This window comes from Podarcis muralis, chromosome 2 (assembly GCF_964188315.1).
Source record: "Podarcis muralis chromosome 2, rPodMur119.hap1.1, whole genome shotgun sequence".
NCBI lineage: Eukaryota > Metazoa > Chordata > Lepidosauria > Squamata > Lacertidae > Podarcis > Podarcis muralis.
Genome location: NC_135656.1, coordinates 116,466,486 through 116,484,506, shown reverse-complemented (window position 1 = coordinate 116,484,506; position 18,021 = coordinate 116,466,486). Strand labels below are relative to the sequence as shown.

Genomic DNA, 18,021 nt, shown 5'->3' with positions numbered 1-18,021 from the left:
CCTTCTCGGTAGTGGCGCCCGCCCTGTGGAACGCCCTCCCTTCAGATGTGATGGAAATAAAGCAGCTATCTTGTCTTTAAAAGACATCTGAAGGCAGCCCTGTTTAGGGAGGTTTTTAATATTTAATGGTGTATTGTTTTAAGACTTGATTGGGAGCCGCCCAGAGTGGCTGGGGAAACTCAGACAGATGGGCAGGGTATAAATAATAAATTATTATTATTATTATTATTATTATTATTATTATTATTATTATTATTACTGTGCCGAGGCCCAGATTATCTGTCAATAGGGAATGTTTGCTTCTTCTTTTGGGGACTGATGAAATAATGTTCCAGTTAACTGGTTTCTCTTCCCCTTGGCTGTCATTTCTTTCTCGGCTCCAGTAGGAGGACACTGGGAGAGGGAAAACGAAGGCGAACCAGGAGGAGGGTCTACAAAAATGGAAGATCTAGACGTGGATGTCAGCACCAGTACTCAAGATGAAGCCACGAGGCAGCAAGGCAGGAAAACGTCCACCAGAGATAAGCGCGGGAGTCCGCCCAACGCTAGCAAAGACGGGGAGGCCCACAAAACCCCAGCCCAAGTAGATGTGCAGGAGGAAAAGAGAAGGAACAAGTGCCCTGTGTGCGGGAAGATGTTTTGTTCTAAGTCACGCCTTAACGTACACCAGAGAATCCACACCGAGAAGAGGCCCTATCAGTGCTTTGAGTGCGGGAAGGGTTTCAGGCAGAGCGGGCATCTCTCTCAGCACCAGAGGATGCACACGGGAGAAAAACGGTACAAGTGTTTGGAGTGTGGGAAGAGCTTCAGCCAGAGCACCTATTTTATCCTCCACAAAATAACCCACACGGGAGAGAAGCCGTTTACGTGCCTGGAGTGCGGCAAGAGCTTCAGTCACAGCAGGCGGCTGACCATCCACCGTACCATCCACACAGGGGAAAGGCCATACAAGTGCAAGGAGTGTGGGCAGAGCTTCAGCCAGAGCACGCACCTTACCTCTCACCAGAGAATCCACACCGGGGAGAAGCCCTACAAGTGCCAGGAGTGCGGGAAATGCTTCAATCAGAGCACGCACCTCACTTTGCATCGAAGGATCCACACCGGGGAGAAACCTTACCAGTGTTTAGAGTGTGGGAAGTCCTTCAGCCAGAGGCCGCACCTTACTTTGCACCGGAGAATCCACACGGAGGAGAAGATGTACAAATGCTCAGAGTGCGGGAAGAGCTTCCATCGGAGCGACCACCTGACCTCGCACCTGAGAGTGCACACGGGAGAGAAGCCGTACCAGTGCTCACAGTGCGGGAAGAGCTTCAGCCGAAGCGCAATCCTGACAAAGCATCAGATAACCCACAAAGGTGGAGAAACTCCCGTGGGAACAGATGAAGGCTCTGTCTGAGCGTTTCCTGAGAAATTCCGGCCGGTTGTGACGCACTGCTGTTCCAGTTGTGGTGCCGCTCCAGAGAGAGGGTTGACGTGTGATTACACTGTGCAGTGGTACCTCGGGTTACAGATGCTTCAGGTTACAGACTCCGCTAACCCAGAAATAGTACCTCAGGTTAAGAACTTTACCTCAGGATGAGAACAGAAATCGCACGGCGGCAGCATGAGGCCCCATTAGCTAAAATGGTACCTCAGGTTAAAAACAGTTTCAGGTTAAGAACGGACCTCCGGAACGAATTAAGTTCTTAACCCCAAGGTACCACTGTATAGCAGCACAATCCTTGGGCTTCCTGGATCAAATGGGATGTGCTTCAAATGTCATTCATATGCTCTTTACACTAGAGTTGGAGAATCCCATAGTTCTCCTCTGGATCAAGTCCCCTTAAGCCCCAGTCAGCATGGCTGATGGTCAGGAATTGTGAGTGTTGTAGCCCAACAGCTTCTGAGGGCTCACGGGTTTCCCTATCCGTACTGCAGATCAGCGGTTCCCAAACATTTTTCGGGCCATTGTTTTGATAAACTTGTGCCCAGTGCCCCACCCCATACCCTTTCAAAAGCATTATTCAGGATAGCAGTTTGCACAACTCCCTTGAGAGATTAACACAATAAAATTCTAAACAGCAACAATTAAGTGCACATTGATTTAAAATCCAATTGAAATGACTTAGTTTATTTAACAAACTGGTGAACTTGATCCATTTTGTTGTAGGTTTTTAAACAGGTTGGATGGTTGTCTGTCGTGGATGCTTTAGCTGCGATTCCTGCACAGCAGGGGGTTGGTCTAGATGACCCCTGGGGTCCCTTAAAATTCTCCTGTTGCCTCTTAGCCCCCAGCTAGGAAATCCCACCCCAATGAATAAAAATTTATTTAACAAAATAAAAAAAAGGAAATTCCACCCCCACCCCAGGGGATGGTACTGCCCATTTTGGGAACCACTGATCTCGATTAAAGAGCTCACATAGGTGGAAAATCCTGTAAAATGAAAATTGTATGCTCACAGAGGACATTCCCAGCCATGCTCTTTATTAGCCTTTTTCAGCCAAGTGCCCTCCAGATAATTCAGACTATTTTGCTGCCTCTTTCTCTGCAAAAAGTCATCTGGAGTTTGAGGGATCCTTTCCTTGTCTCTGTCCCGGTTGGTAGCTTCTATTTAAAAAAAAAAAACCCAAAGGGGTTTGTCGATAAGCAGCTAGGGTACTTCTTTCAAGTAGATGGGCTGGTGGAAGTAAAATGTATAAAACTGCCTTATTTCGTCCTTTCTTTGTCAAGTCATTACAGTTTTATTAGTTTCAGACTAAGACCTGAGAGATCTGGGTTCAGATCCCCACTTAGCCAAGAAAGGGAGGCAAATATTGGCAACCTACATCCCGGGGTGGTTGTTACGAATAACACAATCACAGTTGTTCAAGACCCTGGAAGGCAGTTCTTGTCGCACCAGGGAATGTATATTCTTCAAATGAATTTTTTTAAGAACTAGGAAGCAAATCCTGCTATTTGTTATTATTCATTTGTACATGGTTGGTGATATTAATAAAGAAATGAGCCTGCCTTGGGTAGTAAAATGCATGACTGGAAAGATTGGAGTGGGGGAAAGAGAACTGTTACGATGGGATTAGGGTGGGGGAAATGGTCCTCGCCTTGCGCAACCAGCTTCCTGTATTTGCAATAGGATGGTAGTTATCATACACTTCTAGTCCCAGGGAGCATTTATTCAGGAGAGAAGTGAACCAGGCAAAGGGCCTCCTCGGTAGTGGCACCCTCCCTGTGGAACGACCTCCCGTCAGATGTCAAGGAAATAAACAACTCTCTGACTTTTAGAAGACATCTGAAGGCAGCCCTGTTTAGGGAAGTTTTTCATGTTTGACATTTTATTGTGTTTTTATACAGTGGTACCTCGGGTTACATACGCTTCAGGTTACAGACTCCGCTAACCCAGAAATAGTACCTTGGGTTAAGAACTTTGCTGCAGGATGAGAACAGAAATCGTGCTACGGCGGCAGCAGGAGGCCCCATTAGCTAAAGTGGTGCTTCAGGTTAAGAACAGTTTCAGGTTAAGAACAGACCTCCGGAACGAATTAAGTACTTAACCCGAGGTACCACTGTATTATTAAAAGTATTATTATTAGTATTAGGCCACACAGGTGCTCCTGTCAAGGTGGCTGGCGCACACACATTCACAGAAGGACGTGTTCATTGCTCCATCAGCCTTCCGATCAATCTTGGGTAGCTTGGACAAGCCACAAAGGGCAACGTTCAATTCACAGTACGGCCACACACGCCAACTGATACAACACAAACTTGCGCCACGTTCAACAGTAAGTCAGAAAGTGAGAGAAGCCTGCAGGAGGTCAGTGGTCCATCAAGTTCAGTTTCCTGTCCTCAGGGTGTCCAAGCAGATGACTCAATTCCGCAGGTCTCTGCGCCGTTCCCAAGATAAAATCACAATATAAAAACACAAAGAAAAAATAAAAATAAGAACAGCCCATAACCTCCCTTCCCATGATGCAGCGAGTGTGTGAGGAACAGGAAGCAAAGGCTTCACTTCATCAGACAAGAGGCAGCGTGGTTTGGCTGAGTCTAGGAATCTACTCTTGGTTTTTTTTAATCCTGTATGATAGAGATAGGGATGTGGGTGGCGCTGTGGGTTAAACCACACAGCCTAGGACTTGCTGATCAGAAGGTTGGCGGTTCGAATCCCCACTCAGTTTGAATCCCCGTGACGGGGTGAGCTCCCGTTGCTCAGTCCCTGCTCCTGCCAACCTAGCAGTTCGAAAGCACGTCAAAATGCAAGTAGATAAATAGGTACCGCTCCAGCAGGAAGATAAACGGCGTTTCCGTGCGCTGCTCTGGTTCGCCAGAAGCGGCTTAGTCATGCTGGCCACATGACCCGGAAGCTGTAAGCTGGCTCCCTCGGCCAATAAAGTGAGATGAGCACCGCAACCCCAGAGTCGGCCATGACTGGACCTAATGGTCAGGGGGCCCTTTACCTTTACCTATGATAGAGATGGGAAACTTCCAGCCTTTGAGCCAGATGTGGTCCTCCAGGACACTTTATGTGACCCTTGGGGACATGTCCCTCACCAGCCTTGCTCCCCCCTGCCCCTCAGGTGCTTTTGTCTGACTGGAGAGTCCTATTGCTCAACTGTCCCAATTTGTCTGGGACATCCCTGAATTACAGAAGCCATCGCGGCTTCTGATTGGATCCCAGAATGTCCCGTTTTTTGGTCCCACACTCTCGCCTTGCACCTGCGCACCACCTCCTCCTCTGCGTCACGTGGCCTGAGCGGCGCAGGCTTCCAGAACATTCAGCTTCGTTGAATGGCGACAAGTTACCAGTACTTTCTCTACACTGGGCAAAACTGTACGCACCTCTAGCCTGTTCCCTCTTCCTCACCTTTCCCCTCAACCAAAAGACCCCAGTGTTGCAACTTTTCCACATAGGGGAGTTGCTCCCCTTATTCATTGTTCCCCTTTTCTGGTAAGGTGTGATTGATGCCAGAAGCTTTTTCCACAGACGGCATTTATATGATGAGGCTTGTTTCTGAGTCAACATTATCCTGTTAGAAAATTTAAGCAAAGTCTGGAGAGACATCTGTCAAGAGACGGTGTAGTTGCATCCTGTATTGAGCTAGGCTGGATTGGAAAAGACCTTAAAGGTAAAGGTAAAGGTACCCCTGCCCGTACGGGCCAGTCTTGACAGACTCTGGGGTTGTGCGCCCATCTCACTCAAGAGGCCGGGGGCCAGCGCTGTCCGAAGGCACTTCCGGGTCACGTGGCCAGCGTGACAAGCTGCATCTGGCGAGCCAGCGCAGCACACGGAACGCCGTTTACCTTCCCGCCAGTAAGCGGTCCCTATTTATCTACTTGCACCCGGGGGTGCTTTCGAACTGCTAGGTTGGCAGGCGCTGGGACCGAGCAGCGGGAGCGCACCCCGCCGCGGGGATTCGAACCGCCGACCTTTCGATCGGCAAGCCCTAGGCGCTGAGGCTTTTACCCACAGCGCCACCCGCGTCCCTTTTCCTCTTAATACAGGTATGGAATTGTTTGGGATTTCCACTTTTTGTCTTCAGCAGGCAATGGATGGATGACCTCAGATGAGGAGGAGAAATATTTGCCCGAAGACCTTATTTACTATTATTTAATTTCTAAACTGCTTTATTGCTTTTTTAAAAACCCCTCTAAAAATTTAAATTATTGATAAAACCAAAATTCCAAAGATTAAAATCAACAGGTTTTTTGTTTTTTTAAAAAAGATAAAACTTAGGTAACTTCTACATGTCTGGCTACGCTTGCCTCACAAAAATGTTTCAAGCAGGTGCCAAAAAGAATACAGCAAAATTGCCTGCCTGGTGTCAAAAGTGTAAATGCTGCCATGTTAAAAGATTTCTTACACAAGCAGAATGGGTATTACCGTATGTGGCACCCGTAACAAGTGCTGGTTTTGCAGAATGAAGCGGTCAAATAGGGTAAGGCGATCCGGAAAGCAAACTGGCCCCGAGGTGTTAAGGGCCGAATAGCAACACTTTGAACTTGGCCTGTTTGCAAATGGGCAGATCTCTGAGCAGAGGCATCATATGCAGTCAGGGCCTCACTCCTGTCAGTAACTGAGCGGACGCATTTTGCGCTAGCCGCAGCTTCTGGATCAAGCGCAAAGGAGACCCCACATGGAAGGCAGCACAGTAGTCCAGTGGGAGATGGGATTTGTTTCAAAACGTCTGCAGGGCACCGGGTTGCCGAAGGCTAGTCTGGACCACCTACAAGCTCCCTTACATCTCTCAAATGCTATTATTTCAATCATTTAATTTTCCGTGGCTTTCTCTTGCTGGAGGCATGATTATCAAGGCATAAACCTTTGTGCAGGTGAAGGGAGCAGTGTTAGAAATTCCCCAGGCGCGTTTTGCTACTGGTGAGGGTCCAACTGCAACTGCGTGGAGGTTTGTGGGCACCAGGTTGGCGACCACAGTTTAAAAACCTCGGCCTTAGTCCATCTTCAGTACCATTTCCATTGTGTGTTTCTCCTTGCATACTGGGGCCAATGAAGTGTAAGAGCAAGCTACAGTCAAGCAATGTAGTTGAGATAATAGAAATTTGGCACCTAGCTTATACGCTGAGTTTCTAACACTTGCAGGGAGCCTTTGGTCTGCCCGATGTCACTAGACTACATCTCCCATCTGCCCCCAATGGCAGAATATGATGGGAGTTGTAGTTCAGCAACATCTGGAGGGTGGACAGGTTTCCTGTGCCTGGCCTACAGCTCTCCTCAGTTGACTGTACGGAGAACATACTCCATTCCAGAAGCCTGTTTGGCTTCCGAAACATTTGACAACTGAGGCGCGGCTTCTGATTGGTTGAAGGAACTTCCTGCACTCAAGCCGAAGCCGCGTTGGACATTCGGCTTCCGAAAAATGTCCGAAAAACGGAGCATTTACTTCCGGGTTTTCGGCGTTCGGGAGTCGAAACGTTCGAAAACAAAGCTGTTCAGGAACCGAGGTTTGACTGTATTTGTGTTTTATTCATTCAACAAAAGTTGTATGCCACTTGACTGCAAATGAAACCTCTTAGCAGTTTACAAAGCAGATGAAAAATGTCTGTAGAAACCAATGTTCATAACAAGTTTATATAAAAAGGTGACTAGAACCAGGAGTTTAAAAAGTATACATTCTAAACTAGTACTCCAGATTAAAACGCACATCAATTTTACATGTCCAGGTAGGATTCCCTAAACGCAAAAGATTTTAGCAGGCGCTGAAAAGGCACCTGCAGAATGTCAATGAGCAGGGAGTTCCGAAGTGCAAAAGCTGCCACACCAAAAGTGTAGAATGGGCATTATGGGTCTCCTAGCAACTCTCAGCCCTCCCTTTTTTAAAAAAAAACTACACTTCCCAGAATTCTTTGCAGGAAGCCACGACTGCTTGAAGAGCTCCAGTACTGCTTGAAATGTATAGTACAGATTGGGCCTATGTCCACTGCAAAGGATTTTTAGACCCTAAAGAAAGGAGAAGGGAAGGGAATGAACCCAGGAAACAGCTGGTTATGGGCATTTATTATGGAAGCCAGAGAACAGAAGGACAACTGGAAAGGAACTTTCTGGATAAACAGGACTTTATTTACTGACTAGCCGCCTCACACACAGGCAACCCTCTGGAATCCTAAGGGCTGTATCTGGCGAAGTCCTACTCAGAGTAGACCCACTGAAATTAATGGACCTAAGTTAGTCATGCCCATTCACTTCAATTGGTCTACTCTGAGTAGGACCAGGACTGGATACAAGCCTAAGTAACGACGACCACAACAAAATCACTGCAGTGGTTGAAATCAGTGTTGTTCTGAAGGGTCCAGTCAGCCATCTTGATTCAAAATGGCGTCCAGCTGTATCCAAACACGGAAGAAAACCTGTGTGTTGAACTCAGGGACAGTAATTGGAAATTAGGTCACAGTTATCTTAAGAGGTGTCCAAAAATGCACATTAAACAGACAAACAAGATTCCAAAATATACAGTGGATGTTTTAATCCAGAAATGGGGAGCCTATGGCCTTCTGGAAGTTGTTGGATTCCAGCTCCCATCAGGCCCTGCCAGCATGGCCAATGGTCAGGGATGATGGGAATTGGAGTCCAGCAACATATTGATGCTTCAAGTGCCATCTATAATATCCCCAGCTGCACCTGAAATCACCTTCTTGCGGCAAGTTCACACATGCATTGTTCACCCCTCATTAAGCGAATATGCCAAGGGATCACACAAAATCCACTTTTCCAGGGGAGGGGATCGCATATCATTGCCCATATGTTGGTTTTTTTTACTTTTTTATGTGTTTTATTATATTTTTATACCCCACCTTGCAAGGATTTCCCCTTACCTTGTGAGGCAGGCTAGGCTGAGATCTTAAGTGCTACTTAGGACTTTGGGGCAGGGTACTTAAGTGGTGTTGAACCAACTGGAAATGCCGACCCAAGCGCTATCAAATTCAATATATTTATGACTGAACAAAGGCCAAAGAGGTCCAGCTCAGTCATGTTTGACTTCAAATTGAGGAAACTTACAAAAAATTAAGGAATTAGTATAAAGAATTTTGAAACGGAAAGCCAAAGGGGTCAAATCTCTGTCCCAAAGTGGGGCGGCACCAAAACCTCAATAACAGAAGCTCACCTAGAATGCATATCCTAAATTGGAAAGGTGCCACCGGATTCAAGAGGATGCCAGCGTGGTTAATGAGCAGAGTCAAGGAAGCTATTTGAGGCAAGAAGGCATCTTTCAGAAAACGTAAGTCTTGTCCACATGTAGGGAACAAAATGGAACGCAAACTTGTGGCAAAATAAATTCAAGCAGACTCTAAGGGATGCTGTTGGGGGGGGAGAGAATACAAGGAGCACATTGCTTAAAATGTAAAGAACAACAATATACACAGGAAATGTAAATGACCAGCAGACTTTGAAAAGCTGGCATCAGGGGATCAAGTTAATCAATTTTGTTGAATTAAACTAAATTATTGCACGGGGTTGGACTGGATGACCCTCAGGGTCCCTTCCAATGCTACGAAATAGTTCTAACTGGATTTAGGATATATGTGCAATTAATTGTTCCTGTTTTGAATTTGATTGTGTTATCTTCCTTAGCGGGTTGTGGAAACCGCTATTCTGAATAATGCTTTTCATAGGGTAGAAGAAGAAGAGGAGTTTGGATTTGATATCCCGCCTTTCACTTCCTTTAAGGAGTCTCAAAGCGGCTAACATTCTCCTTTTCCTTCCTCCCCCACAACAAACACTCTGTGAGGTGAGTGGGGCTGAGAGACTTCAAAGAAGTGTGACTGGCCCAAGGTCACCCAGCAGCTGCATGTGGTGGAGCAGAGACTCGAATCCGGTTCCCCGGATTATGAGACTACCGCTCTTAACCACTACACCACACTGGGTAGGGGGCGAACTTATGGAACCAAGAGGGCAGTGACCCGAAAAAGTTTGGGAACCACTGCACGAGCCCAAGGTCCCCTAAGGAAGCCTTATGGCTGAGTGGGGATTTGATCCCGGCGGTCATATTCAGTGCTAGTCCTACTCAGAGTAGACACACTGACGTAAACGGACATGACTGATGTAGGTTCCTTCATTTCAATGGGTCCGCTCAGGCTGGGAGTGAATTGACTATAACCTTGGATATTCACAGTCTTAGCCGGACGCTCAAACCACGACACCAGAGTCCACTGTGCATAGAAGTGAGTCATTGGGGCCTGTAGGTCTTTGGGGCCTACTGAACACTGTGCTGCCCTCCCTCAAAACCGTTGCTCAGTTCAAAACATGGCTTCTGTTAAAAATCAGTTGCCGTGGGGGGACCTGTGGGATCTGCCCGGAATGAATCCGCTTATGCCTGTTCAGACTAGAGGCTCCCGTGAAACCTTTGCCACAGTCGGAGCATTCGTACGGTTTCTCTCCCGTGTGGATTCTCTGGTGCGTCACCAGCTTAGGCCTCCGGCTGAAGCCTTTCCCGCAAACCGAGCACAGGAACGGCTTCTCCCCGGTGTGGGCTCTCTCGTGGACGCGGAGGTGCGACCTCCGGCTGAAGCCTTTCCCGCACTCGGGGCACTTATGGGGCCTCTCCCCCGTGTGGGTTCTCCTGTGCAAGATCAGGTTCGACTGCTGGCTGAAGCTCTTCCCGCACTCTAAGCAGGTATAAGGCCTCTCCCCTGTGTGGGTCCGGTGGTGCTTAATAAGGTTTGCCCTCTGAGCGAAGCTCTTCCCACACTCCGAGCAGATGTAGGGCCTCTCGTCGCTGTGGGTCCTGCGGTGCCTGCTGAGGCTCGAGCAGTCGCTGAAGCTGGTCCCGCAGTCTGGGCATTTGTAGGGTTTCTCCCCCGTGTGTATTCTCTGATGACTGACAAGGTCGGCTTTCCGGCTGAACCTCTTCCCACAATCCGAGCACTCGTAAGGTTTCTCTTCCAAGTGCATTCTCCAATCTTCACCATGATCGCTTCTGCAAAGCTGCCCACACTCAGTGCAAGAGATCCGTCCCTCACCATTGAAGATTCTCTGGGGGTTGGTTGTTCCATTGAATTGTTTGCAACAGCCTTGAGGACAATGAACCGAGCTTTCATTCTCGGGTCCACTTCCCATGCGGCTCTCAGAGGCTTCCCAAAAATCAGGATGGGGAGAAATATGCTGGTCGCAGCTCCCTGATGACATCCAATATGGCTGCACGTCTCCAGAAACTTCTGTATGGGTCTTCTCCTTCCTCAAATTACTTTCTAGAATACAAAGGGGGAGAATGAGAAAACTACATGATTCCCTGAACAGTGGAAAAGGGATCCTCAAATCATATTTTAATAAAACAACAGGAGACATGAATAAAGAAGATATCCTTGGATCTCCATGTAGAACTTTATTGACATCCAAATCAAATACTAAGAACAATACACCCACACCCTGAAACAAAGGTATATCTGTTTGAGAACGGGGATTATTTGTTAGCAGAGATATATATGCTGACATACATATAAATGCAAAGAATTAAAATGAGCAGAAAAGGTATATTATAGGTGTTATTCAACTAGATTTTATGCAGAGCAGAGCCATTGAAATTAATGGACCAAACTTAGTCATGTTTGTTAATGTCAATGGGCCTATTCTGAGAAAGCTGAATCCTACCTATGGCCAGATTCAATGCTCTCTTGTCCACCAATGTAAGGGCAAGAATAATGGTTGCACACTAAGACATCCAGCAAAACAGTTGTGCAACTAGAAGTATCAGCGGCTACAGCGATCAGTTTTGAAACCAGCTGTGAGAACCGTGGCCTTCTCTTGTGCAAGCACAACTCGTAGACTGCTGGGGGACCTTTAACTCGGTGTGATATTGAATGCCACCCTTTGTTCTACCAGAATTGCAGCTGCTCCATCCCATTTCCATTCCTCCCGGTGATCTATTTCATGGGTAGGTAGGCAAACTAAGGCCCAGGGGCCGGATCCAGCCCAATCGCCTTCTATATCCAGCCCACGGACAGTCCGGGAATCAGCGTGTTTTTACATGAGTAAAATGTGCCCTTTTATTTAAAATGCATCTCTGGATTATTTGTGGGGCATAGGAATTTGTGAATTCCACCCCCCCCCCATATAGTCCGCCCCCCACAAAGTCTGAGGAACAGTGGACCGGCCCCCTGCTGAAAAAGTTTGCTGACCCCTGATCTATTTCATATGTAGTGAAGAATCCAGCTCCCATCAGCCTCCATAACCATGAGAATGTAACAAGAGCCCAGCTGCAGGATCCTGCCAATGGCCCACTTAGTCCAGCAGTTCTTACAGTGGCCAACCATGCCTGGAGGAAACCCGCAAGCCGGATCTGAGCCCAAGAGCTCTCTCCCCTCCTGTGGTTCCCACTGCCTCCGCCAGAGCATAGCCAGCAAGACCCACAGTCAGGGATGATAAGAGGGGCAGCCCCTTGAGTCACAGAATCATAGAGTTCAAAGGGACCTTCCAGTGTGTCAGGCTGGGCGATATCCAGTTTTCAACATGACAATATATCACTGGCTAAACATCACGATATTCAGATATAGCACAATATCTGGATTAAGGATGGAGCTGCTTTTCAACTTTGTGAGATATCACCAGCTAAACATTGTGATATACAGTCGTATCTTGGCTCCTGAACGCCTTGGGAGTTGAACGTTCCGGCTCCTGAATGATCAAAAACCGGAAGTGATTGTTCCGTTTTTTTAATGTTCTTCCGGAAGCCGAACGTCTGACGGGGCTTCCGCGGCTTCAGATTGGCTGCAGGAGCTTCCTGCAGCCAATCAGAAGTTGTGCTTTGGAAGTCAAACATTTCGGAAGTCAAACGGACTTCTGGAACGGGTTCTGTTCGACTTCCAAGGTATGACTGTACTGATATATCACAATGTCTGAAATGAGGATGGTCACGGTTTTCCCCACATTGCGAGTTTTGCATAGCACGCACACACACACGTATCATGATTCACAATACATTGCCAAGTCAAAAACCATGAAACTGATAAGACAATATGGAATTCAAACCATTTTTGGGGCTTATTCGATAAAGTGTCCATCAAATGTCTTTTGATGAAGCCCCTAATTGGAAACTGAATCCAATAACAGAAAAGGTCCTTACCCTGCATGGTAACATCCAAGTCCTCCTCTTGTTTGATCTCCTTCAGGGCTGGCATCTGGCACAAGTCCAGGGGTTCCGCTTCTGCCGTAGGAAGGCAATCTGGCTTATCCCTGGATGACCTCATTACCTGAAACAGAATTGAGAAACAGCATTTCATTGACAGATGCATATATATATTTAGTTAAGGGAAAAGGAGTGTTAGGCAGGGGAACGTAACAGAGGAGCAGAGAAAGCAGGTAAGAGAAATGTTTTTCTCCCTGTGTCTCGTACCACTAGAAACTCGTGAGCTTCCTCCTAGATCAGTGGTTCTCAAACTTTTTTCTTTGGGCCACATTTTCAGAATAAAAATGTGCTCACACACCGCACCACATTTTTTTGTTGATAAGAAATACATTGGAAAACGTTGCTAGGATTGTCCTCAGTATCATTTGATGCTCTTGGTCTCATTCTGAACCTATGCACATTCTGCAAATTATATAAAGGTAAAGGTAAAGGTACCCCTGCCCGTACGGGCCAGTCTTGCCAGACTCTAGGGTTGTGCGCTCATCTCACTCTATAGGCCGGGAGCCAGCGCTGTCTGGAGACACTTCCGGGTCACGTGGCCAGTGTGACAAGCTGCATCTGGCGAGCCAGCACAGCACACAGAACACTGTTTACCTTCCCGCTAGTAAGCGGTCCCTATTTATCTACTTGCACCCGGGGGTGCTTTTGAACTGCTAGGTTGGCAGGCGCTGGGACCGAACGACGGGAGCGCACCCCGCCACGGGGATTCGAACCACCGACCTTTTGATCGGCAAGTCCTAGGCGCTGAGGCTTTAACCCACAGTGCCACCCGTGTCCCGCAAATTATATATATGAGAGAAGAGCCTGATGGATCAGACCAGAGACCCATCTAGCCCAGGATCTGCGCACAAGAGCCCTTTCCCCTTCTGTTTCTAGCAAATGGTGTTCAGAAGCATTACTGCCTTCCACTATGGCGGCTGAACACAGCCATCATAGCTAATGGCCATTGAGAGCCCTCTCCTCAATGAATGCGTCTAGTCCTCTTTTAAAGTCATCTAGGTTGGTGGCCATTGCTGCTTCTTGTGGCAGCGAGTTCCACAGTTTAACTCTTTCTTTTGCCTGTTCTGAAACTTCCAACATTCAGCCCATGAGTTTTGGCATTATGAGAGAGGTCAGGAATCTCTGGCACTGAGCTCTGACCCTTCCATCTTTATGAGTGATCTGAAGAAGAAGGAGGAGGAGGAGGAGGAGGAGGAGAAGAGTTTGGATTTGATATCCCGCTTTATCACTACCCGAAGGAGTCTCAAAGCGGCTAACATTCTCCTTTCCCTTCCTCCCCCACAACAAACACTCTGTGAGGTGAGTGGGGCTGAGAGACTTCAGAGAAGCGTGACTAGCCCAAGGTCACCCAGAAGCTGCATGTGGAGGAGCGGGGAATCGAACCCGGTTCCCCAGATTATGAGTCCACCACTCTTAACCACTACACCACGCTGGCTAATCCAGCACAGAGAAGGACAAAGCCATTACTCAGTGTTCTTGTGCCCCCTTAAGTGGCTTACAGTTCAATAATCCCTGGACTACAACTCCCATCATCCAATGCCTATTGATCACACTGGCTGCGGCTGATGGGAGCTGAAGTCTGGCAAAGATCTGGAAGGTCACTGTGGTTTCCCATCCCTGGAATAAACAAAATAAAGCAAGGCTGGACGAGGACCACTCAGTTATCAAACCCAGCTACCTCCTTCTTTTCTTCCTCCTCATCCTGCCGCTGCCTCATCAGGAAATCTTCCGCCAAGGCCACCGCCTGGGAGCAAGTCTCTGGGTCCCAGGCCTTGATCCTGCTCTGGATTTCTTTCGGGAGGAGGGCCAGGAACTGCTCCAAGACCACCAGTTCTACAATCTCCTCTTTGGTGCGCCGTTCAGGCTTCAGCCACCGGTGGCAAAGTTCGCGGAGCCTCCGGCACACGTCTCGCGGCCCCTCCGCTTCGCGGCAGGAGAAATGTCTGAAGCGCAGCCGCAGGGTATCCTCTGCGACCGTCTCCCCCTCCGGAGCCTCTTCCTTAACTGTCCCACTGCCTGCCCCATCTTGGGGCAGCAGGGTTTTGTGCAACTCCTCCGAGCAGAGGCCTGGCGGGAGTTTGGTGGCCCTTTGTCCTCCAGCCGCCTCCCTAACGCAACTGTCCTGCGGGGTGGGCCGTGGCGGTTGAGAGCAGCCCCCGTCCAAATGAGGGGACTCGAGCGCCTTCACAAAGCCCTGAAGTCGAGCTTCCCAGCTCCGCTGCACCTCTTCGTTGCCTTCCCGGTTTGCCTGTGGCGGAACGGTTCTTTCCCAGAATCCTCTAGGGCCCCCTTCCTGGATCTCAAGAACCAGACTCTGCTCCGTTTCTGGGTCCGGCTCCTCAACCTTAATTGTAGTCCAGGGGGCAGACTTTAACTTTACACCCAGTGTCGATACATCGCCCCGCTCTACTGCCATTTTCCACTACCGCCTGACCTGCAGTGGCCAGTTGTTTTCAGAGAAGTCCACAGGTAGAGAAGGTGTCTTATACAGACAGAATTTAGGAATCTGGGTTAAGGAACGGAGGCTTCTCCCTAATGGAAGGGAAAGACAACAAAGACACATTAGACAAAACCTACAGCCTCGGGCCCCATCTGAACTAAACACTTAAGGCAGTATAGGAAGAATTTTGGGAAGTGGCTTGTTAATGGCGCTAAGTTTTGTTATGAGAAACCCTGTCATGGATCTACAATTCCTGGAATGGCTTAACAATCAATCCCTCTTCCCAAAGAATGCTTGACAATGGAGGGAGAACAGTTGCCATTGTGGCTAGGAGACATCAATGGTCTTATCCTCTATTAATTTACCTGATCCTTTTTTAAAGGTATCTGTATGTCAGTGGCCATCATTACACCTTATAAGGAAGGAAGATTTTCTCTTTTCTCATTGCTACAAGTCAAGTCAAGATCCCTTTTAAAAGCTGGGGAAGCCAGAACTTGCAGGGCAAGCTACACTGCCTGGCATTACTTTTTCTACACAGCTGTGAAAAGTGCTGGAGCCCCACGAGCTGCACCTGCTGATCTTCTTCCTTCTACACAACCATTAATGGTGCAGGAGCCCTGAATGCTACACTTGCTGAACTTCTAAGCAGCTATGACTGGGTGTTATAAGCATAGTGATGGTATCTGCTCCAGAATACTGCTGTAAAGTTGACTTGCATTTTAAAATATCACTTTATTTTACAATGTATATTTTAAACTGCTAATTTACTGATAGTTTTTTTTTTAAGATCAACTTGTTTTTAAATATGACTTTTATTGATACTTTTTAATGTCTATTTTATTTTAAGCAAGGTGCTTGGCAGTTTTAAAGATTTAAGCCGTTTACAAATCCCATTAAAATAAAATAAATTAATGTTGTAGGAGCCCTGACGGCTGCACTTGCTGAACGGCTGTCTTCTATGCAGCTATGCAGAGCTACGACCAGTTTCATCAGAACAGTGACGGTATTTTGCAAAGCCGACTTGTATCTTAGCATATAATTTCATTTTACCATGCTGATTTATTTATATTTTGCATTTAAAAAAGATCAAACTTTTTTTAAAAAACAAAACAAAACGGACTTTTACCGGTACTTTTTAATGTACGTTTTATTTTAAGTGAGGTGCTTGGGATTTCTTTTTTAAGATTTAAGGAGTTCACAAATCCCATTAAAAATGATAAAAAATGTTAAAAGGTGCACCTCCTCCTTCTGGAGCCCTGGCAGCTGCACCTGTTGAACAGCCACTAAAGGTCCCCCTGCAACACCCATTCCAGGTGCAGGACCCCTGCCCTCTTTCCGCACCTGGGCACCCTAGTATCCTAAGGGGCGCGGCGGGGGGCTTTGAGACCCTTCCCTTCCCCACGGAAGGGGGTCGCGGCCAAAGACTGAACCCGAAGAAGCACCTGCATGCAGAAGACCAGCCCGGAGCCGCCTCCCTCCTCCGCTCCTCTCAACCCGCCGGGAAGAGGCTCCCGGAGTCCGCCAAAGTCCGCCTCCCCGCGGTGGGCGGGCCAGGAAGTCCCCGCGCCGCCGCCTCCTCCTCCTCCTTCTCCCCGGCACGTGCGGGTGGAGGGCCCGGGGGCGGGAGGACTGTCCGCTCTAGCGCTCCGAACTCGCTGCGCTTAACCCTGAGAGAGCCGCTCCGAAGCAGGGCGGAGCTGCCTTCTGCCTTCCCTCTGTGTGTTTGCGTGCTTCTGCCTGAGAAAGAGTGTGTGTTGTGTGTTTGTGTGCTGTGCTGTGCTGTGCTGTGTTGTGTTGTGTTGTGCAGCAGGAGGAAGAGAGCTTGTTGGTTTCATGATAAAGCTCAACCTGCACGGAAATGAAGAAAGTTCTCCTTTGCTGCTGCTGCTGTATTATTATTATTATTATTATTATTATTATTATTAATTGTCAGGCAAAAACGTTCCCTCTTAACCAGGCCTTTGATCTGATTGACATCCTATACCCTTTTAAAATGTGGGGTGGTTTTTTTTTGGGGGGGGTGTTATTAGGTTGTTGTTTTTATTTTGATTATATATACGTACAGTGGTACCTCGGGTTACATATGCTTCAGGTTACAGACTCCGCTAAACCAGAAATAGTACCTTGGGTTAAGAACTTTGCTTCAGGATGAGAATAGAAATCATGTAGCAGCCACGCGGCGGCAGAGGGAGGCCCCATTAGCTAAAGTGGTGCTTCAGGTTAAGAACAGTTTCAGGTTAAGAATGGACCTCCGGAACAAATTAAGTACTTAACCCGAGGTACCACTGTATTGTGGTTTTTATGTTGATCTTTTCTGTGAACTGCCCTGGGACCTCCGGGTATAGGGCGGTATATAAATTTGATAAATATAACCATCATCATCAGGGGGACGCGGGTGGTGCTGTGGGTTAAAGCCTCAGCGCCTAGGACTTGCCGATCGAAAGGTCGGCGGTTCGAATCCCTGCGGTGGGGTGCGCTCCCGTCGTTCTGTCCCAGCGCCTGCCAACCTAGCAGTTCGAAAGCACCCCCGGGTGCAAGTAGATAAATAGGGACCGCTTACTAGCGGGAAGGTAAACGGTGTTCCGTGTGCTGCGCTGGCTCGCCAGAGCAGCGATGTCACGCTGGCCACGTGACCCGGAAGTGTCTTCGGACAGCGCTGGCCCCCGGCCTATAGAGTGAGATGAGCGCACAACCCTAGAGTCTGGCAAGACTGGCCCGTATGGGCAGGGGTACCTTTACCTTTACCTTTAACCATCATCATCATCATCACCATCACAATCATCATCTTCCAGAGGAGACTTCACCTAGATCAGGCCAGTGACCCATCACGTCCAGCTTGCTGTGCTCACGGGGGCCAAACCAGATGCCTCTTCTGGGGACCATAGAATAGTAGACTTGGAAGAGACCCCAAGGTCATCTAGTCCAACCCCCTGCATTGCAGGAATCTCAGCAAAAGCATCCATGACGGGTGGCCA

General features: G+C 48.0%; 2 protein-coding genes across 2 annotated transcripts in view; one reads left to right on the top strand and one right to left on the bottom strand.

Moving 5' to 3' along the window:
- LOC114592232 (uncharacterized) overlaps positions 1-2,988 on the top strand; it is a 35,013-nt gene extending 32,025 nt beyond the window's left edge. Inside the window, exon 5 of the mRNA XM_077923090.1 lies at positions 621-2,988. Within this exon, the coding sequence (XP_077779216.1) occupies positions 621-1,396 (776 nt within the window). The 3' untranslated portion in view covers positions 1,397-2,988. The remainder of the gene's footprint in view (positions 1-620) is intronic.
- A 6,552-nt stretch (positions 2,989-9,540) lies between these two features.
- The window catches only part of LOC114592237 (uncharacterized), a 42,600-nt gene continuing 34,119 nt past the window's right edge, over positions 9,541-18,021 (bottom strand). Inside the window, exons 11-13 of the mRNA XM_077923571.1 lie at positions 14,285-15,028; positions 12,544-12,670; positions 9,541-10,672 (exon numbers count right to left, since the gene is read on the bottom strand). Of these exons, the coding sequence (XP_077779697.1) occupies positions 9,717-10,672; positions 12,544-12,670; positions 14,285-15,028 (1,827 nt within the window). The 3' untranslated portion in view covers positions 9,541-9,716. The remainder of the gene's footprint in view (positions 10,673-12,543; positions 12,671-14,284; positions 15,029-18,021) is intronic.